At 43.9% G+C, this 6,539-nt stretch overlaps 1 protein-coding gene across 1 annotated transcript; it reads left to right on the top strand.

The window, feature by feature from the left end:
- Positions 1-5,030: 5,030 nt before the first annotated feature.
- On the top strand, positions 5,031-6,013 carry LOC125024866 (probable serine/threonine-protein kinase dyrk1; the record flags this gene model as incomplete). Its single annotated transcript, XM_047612638.1, has 3 exons — positions 5,031-5,230; positions 5,366-5,571; positions 5,895-6,013. Coding segments are annotated over 3 exons (525 nt in total), but the record flags the coding sequence as incomplete, so codon positions are not given.
- Between the last annotated feature and the right edge of the window lie 526 nt (positions 6,014-6,539).

Genomic DNA, 6,539 nt, shown 5'->3' with positions numbered 1-6,539 from the left:
TAATGGATTTTTTTTACGTGAGATTACATATATGATGAGGAAATGATTGAAATAATCAGGTGGAATAGGGTTTGTTGTGTCTAGCTAAGGAAGCGACAGTTAGTAAAAGGGAGATGTAGTAGTTTTTACTATATTATAAGTAGATGTTATTGTCTGGTACTTATTTTTTACATATGACTTTACGTATTGTTACAAAATACTCATCATTAAAGGGTGATAATTAATAATTCGTGGTCTTTTGGTTTTATCATTATTAGTGTTATCATTAAAAATAGATGTTGATAGTAACTTTTGCAATGACCCAAAAAAATAATAATGAAAACGAAAAAAAAGATGACCAGCGGACCCGGGGAAATTTCCATGATAAAAAAAAACTAAAAACTAAAAGAAGAAAGATTAAAGAAAGAAAGAAAGAAAGAAAAAAAAAGAAAGAAAAAAAAAATAGAAGAGGAAATCCTCTCACCCTCTTCCACCCCTTCCTTCTCCCTTTTCGTTTGCCCCTCTCCTTCTCTCTTTCCCAAATCTTCCTTAAATTCACTCCTCCCCTCCCACTTTAAGCATGACATCTGCCCTCTCCCATCCCTCACCTTTTCTCCTAAAAACCCCCCCACCCTTTTTCGCTCTCCCTTTTCCCCCTCCCTCTCCTCCCATTCCATCCCTTTTTTGAGCTCCCTCTCTCTTTCACTTTTAAACCCTTTCCCTTTCTCTTTTTAAGTCCTTTACCGTTTTTTCCTTCCCCTTATTCATAATTTTCCCCTTTACCTCCCTCCTCTCCCTTTTCCTCTCTCCCCCTAAATTTTTCTCCCTTCCCATTCTAATTCATTTCTTAACTTCCCCGGCTCAGATAGTCATCAAGTAAAACATTTGCACAAAGCGGTCTGGGTTTTTACTATTGTAATTCAGTCAATTTCATCCATTAATGCATCTGCAAAATCTCCACTTATAGAAACGCTTATGAAAAAGATTTGAAAGTAAGATAGGAAGCTATATAAAAGAGTATTGTTGTGGTTAATGCACGTCATAACATTCCTCTTTTCATACCATTTACATTTCCTAAATCTCTACAATAGCTATTCTTCTCTCCGTTCCCTTCTTCCTCTCCCTCGCCCCCTTTCCTTCCTTCCTTTCCCTTCACTTCTTTGTCTTTCTCATTCCTCCCTCTCTCTCTCCTTCCTTTCCCCTCTCCATCAACGACCGTATCTCTTCTAATCCTTTTTCCTCCCTCACTCTCTCTGTCAGTCTTCGTCTACCTCATTCTCCATTAACCTCACGTCCTACCTCCCTTTCCCCGTCCCTCTTCTCACTCCCCTTTTGCCCATGCCCCCATCTTCCCCAACCCTTCGACCTTTAAACCTTCCCCTCTCCCTTCCTCCCTTCATACCCTATCCCTCCCTCTACCTCCCCCTCCCTCTCTCCATACCTTCAACCCCTCCCCTCCTCTCTCCCCCTCCCTTCATACCTTCAACTCTTCCCTCCCTCCCTTCCCTCCCCCCCTCCCTCCCTCCCCACGGAACTTCAATCTTTCCCTACCCCTACCTCCCTACGAACCTCCCAACCCCCCCCTCCCCCCCCTGCCCCTCCCCCTCCCTTGCTCCCTTCCCCCCAACGACACTTTCGTCCATGACACACAACCCCAATACACAACAACAACTAGCAACACTTTACGCTCCTCTGACCAGGGATCCCCAAGGGCCAAGGTAGGGGGGAAGAATGGAGAGGGGAGGGGGAAGGGAATAGGAAGGGGAGGGGAAGGGTAAGGGAGATGGGGGGGAGAGGGGGAGGGGGAAGGGAATGGGAGGGGGGAGGGGAGGGAAAAGGGAGTTAGGAGGAGAGAGGGGAGGGGAAGAGGGGTTGGGGGGAGGGAGGTGAGAGGGGGGGACACGAAGTTACGAAAAACCGAAGAAGGGAGGGAGAGGATAAGAGATAAGGGTAAGACGATAAGAAGTAAAAACAAGGAATAGAAAAGCGGAGAGAGGAGGAAAAAAGGGATAAGAAAAGAATAAGGCGAAGAATTTTATATTACCCATATTTGTTTTCCTTTGTGCCGACGAAACATCTAAGAAAGAAAAAATAATCACGCGCTACCGTACTGTCGGGTCCTCGCGTCGGTATTCACCCGACTCGACCCGACCGATGACAAATGCACGGAATAGTTGGACGTCGGTGGAGCGTGGCGTGGCTAGGCGTGGAAGAAGAGGAGGAGGAGAGAGATGAAGAGGAGGAAGAGAGAGACGAAGATGAGGAAGATAGAGACGAAGAGGAAGAGGAGAGAGATGAAGAGGAGGAAGAGAGACGGTGAGGAGGAAGAGAGAAACGAAGATAAGGAAGAGAGAGACGAAGATGAGGAGGAGAGAGACGGAGAGGAGGAGGAGAGAGACGAAGAGAAGGAAGAGAGAGACGAAGAGGAGGAGGAGAGAGACGAAGAGGAGGAGGAGAGAGATGAAGAGGAGGGAGAGAGAGACGAAGAGGAATAGAGAGAGACGAAGATGAGGAAGAGAGAGACGAAGATGAATAGAGAGAGACGAAGATGATGAAGAGAGAGACGAAGAGGAATAGAGAGAGACGAAGATAAGGAAGAGAGAGACGAAGAGGAGGAAGAGAGAGACGAAGATGAGGAAGAGAGAGACGGAGAGGAGGAGGAGAGAGATGAAGAGGAGGAATAGAGAGACGAAGAGGAATAGAGAGAGACGAAGATGATGAAGAGAGAGACGAAGAGGAATGGAGAGAGACGAAGATGAGGAAGAGAGAGACGAAGAGGAATAGAGAGAGACGAAGAGGAGGAAGAGACAGGCGAAGATGAGGAAGAAAGAGACGAAGAGGAGGAGGAGAGAGATGAAGAGAAAGAAGAGAGAGACGAAGAGGAATAGAGAGAGACGAAGATGAGGAAGAGAGAGACGAAGAGGAGTAGAGAGAAAACGAAGATAAGGAAGAGAGAGACGGAGAGGAATAGAGAGAGACGAAGATGAGGAAAAGAGAGACGAAGATGAGGTAAGAGAGAGACGGAGAGGAGGAGGAGAGAGATGAAGAGGAGGAAGAGAGAGACGAAGAGGAATAGAGAGAGACGGAGAGGAATAGAGAGAGACGAAGATGAGGAAGAGAGAGACGAAGAGGAGGAGGAGAGAGACGAAGAGGAGGAGGAGAGAGATGAAGAGGAGGGAGAGAGAGACGAAGAGGAATAGAGAGAGACGAAGATGAGGAAGAGAGAGACGAAGATGAATAGAGAGAGACGAAGATGATGAAGAGAGAGACGAAGAGGAATAGAGAGAGACGAAGATGAGGAAGAGAGAGACGAAGATGAGGAAGAGAGAGACGAAGAGGAGGAAGAGAGAGACGAAGAGGAGGAAAAGAGAGGAATGAAGAGGGAGATGAAGAAGAGGAAGAGAGGGGAAGTGCAAGAAGAGGAAGAGAGAGACGAAGAGGAGGAAGAGAGAGACGCTCTCGCTCTCTGTCTGTCTGTCTGTCTGTCTGTCTGTCTGTCTGTCTGTCTGTATGTCTGTCTGTATGTATGTCTCTCTCTCTCTCTCTCCTCCCCCCCCCCCTCTCTCTCTCTCTCTCTCTCTCTTCCACTCCCCTCCATTGTTTTCCTCCTTATCCATATTAACTCTCCTCTATCTTTTTTTCAGAACTGTTACTCATCCTTGCGCCTTATGAAGTGTTATGGAAAAGCGAATGACCTTTGACCTAGTATGACGCGTTTCGCTGTAACAGTTAAAAGCGACATGAAAAAAACAACGACTGGAATAAAAGCAATGATAGATAACAAACGCAATTAACAAACAACAAGGACAGAAAACAATAAAATGTGACACACGAAGAGTAACACTAAACATCAAAATTAATAGGAACAACAAAAGCAGCAACAACAGCACACGCAAAGACAACAAAAAACAGCAAGAACATCAACAGCAAACACAACAAAAACATCAACAGCAAGAAAAAAGCAACAGCAAGAAACAACAACAGCAAAGACAACAAAAACAGCAAAAACAACAGCATAGACAACATAAACAGCAAAAACAACAACAGCAAAAACGACAAACGCAGCAGCAAGAACAACAAAGCATCAACAACAAAAACAGCAAAAGCAAGACAACAAAAACAGCAGCAAGACAACAACAGCAAAGACAACAAAAACACCAACATCAAAAACAAACCAAAAACATCAACAGCAAAGACAACAAAAAACAACAACAACAAAGACAATAACAGCATCAACATCAATCAACAAAAACAAAACAGCAAAGACAACAAAAACAACAGCAAAAACAACAACGGCAAAGACAACACACAGCATCAACATTAAACACAAACAAAAACATCAACAGCAAAGATAACAAAAACAGCAGCAAGAACAACAACAACAAAGACAAACAACAGCATCAACATCAAAACCAACAAAACACATCAACAGCAAAGACAACAACAGCAAAGACAACAACAGCAAAGACAACACCAGCAAAGACAACAACAGCAAAGACAACACAGCAAAGACAACAACAACAAAGACACAACAGCAAAGAAAGATAACAACAGCAAAGACAATAACAACAAAAAAACAACAGCAAAGACAACAACAGCAAAGGACAACAACAGCAAAGACAACAACAGCAAGACAACAACAGTAAAGACAAAGCAGCAAAGACAACAACAGCAAAGACAACAACAGCAAGACAACAACAGCAAAGACAACAACAGTAAAGACAACAACAGCAAAGACACACAGCAAAAACAACACAGCAAAGAAACAACAGCAAAGACAACACCAGCAAATACAACAACAGCAAAAACAACAACAGGCAAAGCCAACAACAGCTAAGACAACAACAGTAAAGACAACAGCAGCAAAGACACAACAGCAAAGACAACAGCAGCAAAGACAACAACAGCAAAACAGCACAGCAAAAACAACAGCAAAGACAACACCAGCAAAGACAACAACAGCAAAGCCAACAACAGCAAAGACAACAACAGTAAAGACAAAGCAGCAAAAACAGCAACAGCCAAAACAACAACAGCAAAAACAACAACAGCAAAGACAACAACTAGCAAAGCCACAACAGCAAAGACACACACCAGCAAAGACAACACCTGCAAATACAACAACAGCCAACACAAACACAACAGCAAAAGACAACTACCAGCAAAGACAGCAACAGCAAAGAAAACACCAGCAAAGGCAACAACAGCAAAGACAACAACAGCAAAGCCAACAACAGCTAAGACAACAACAGTAAAGACAACAGCAGCAAAGACACAGCAGCAAGACAACAACAGCAAAAACACACAACAGCAAAGACAGCAACAGCAAAGACAACACCAGCAAAGACAGCAACAGCAAAGACAACACCAGCAAAGACAGCAACAGCAAAGACAACAGCAGCAAAGACACCAACAGCAAGGACAACAACAGCAAAGCCAACAACAGCAAGGACAACAACAGCAAAGACAATCAAGCAAGACAACACAGCAAAGACAACAACAGCAAGACAACACACAGCAAGGACAACAACAGCAGAGACAACAGCAGCAAAGACACCAACAGCAAAGACAGCAACAGCAAAGACAACACCAGCAAAGACAACAACAGCAAAGACAACACCAGCAAAGAACAAACAGCAAAGACAACCAGCAAAGACAACAGCAGCAAAGACAACAGCAGCAAAGGACAACAACAGCAAGACAACAACAGCAAAGACAACACCAGCAAAGACAACACCAGCAAATACAACAACAGCAAAAACAACACAGCAAAGACAACACCAGCAAAGACAACAACAGCAAAGACAACAGCAGCAAGACAACAACAGCAAGCCAACAACCAGCAAAAACTGCACAGCAAAAACAACAGCAAAGACAACACCAGCAATGACAACAACAGCAAAGACACTAACCAGCATCAGCAGCGAGGTCTCCCGAGGCATCTATGCCCGACCACGAAGCTCTCGTTCCAGATACCTATATAATCATGCTGCGCAGAGAGGCTGGCTTGATTAGGATCTTTGCAGAGGAAAGTGTACCCGGAATCTATTTTTTTTTCTCTCTTCTCTAACTTTTTTTTTGCGTCTTTTATCCTTAAAAGAGAGGAGGGGAGAGAGAGAGACGGGGAGATGTATGTTTTTTTTTAGATGAGGAGGTTTTATGTGTTAGCCTGGGGTTAGTAAATTTTCTTTGTTTATGTCTCTTTTTTTAACTTTTTTTTTTATCTGGTAATCGTCTCTTTTTTTGTTTTCTCTGTCTGTTTGTCTGTCTGGTATGTCTGTCTGTCTGTTCTGTCGATCTCTCTCTCTCTCTCTCTCTCTCTATCTCTCTCTCTATCTCTTCTCAATCTCTCTCTCTATCCCTTCTTCTATTTATCTATCTCTATCACTATCCCTCTTCCTTCCTCTCCTCTCTCCCTATCTCTCCCCCCCTCTCTCTCTCCCACCCTCATTCTCTCTCTATTTTCTCCTCTCCCTTCTCTTTCTCCCCCTCCCCCCCTTCTCGCTCTCTTCCTATCCCTATTTTTTTCTCTTTTTTTTCTTAAATAATTCGACGCATAC

Source organism: Penaeus chinensis, unplaced genomic scaffold (genome assembly GCF_019202785.1).
Source record: "Penaeus chinensis breed Huanghai No. 1 unplaced genomic scaffold, ASM1920278v2 CTG_7987, whole genome shotgun sequence".
Lineage (NCBI taxonomy): Eukaryota > Metazoa > Arthropoda > Malacostraca > Decapoda > Penaeidae > Penaeus > Penaeus chinensis.
This window is presented reverse-complemented; position numbering and strand designations above follow the sequence as displayed.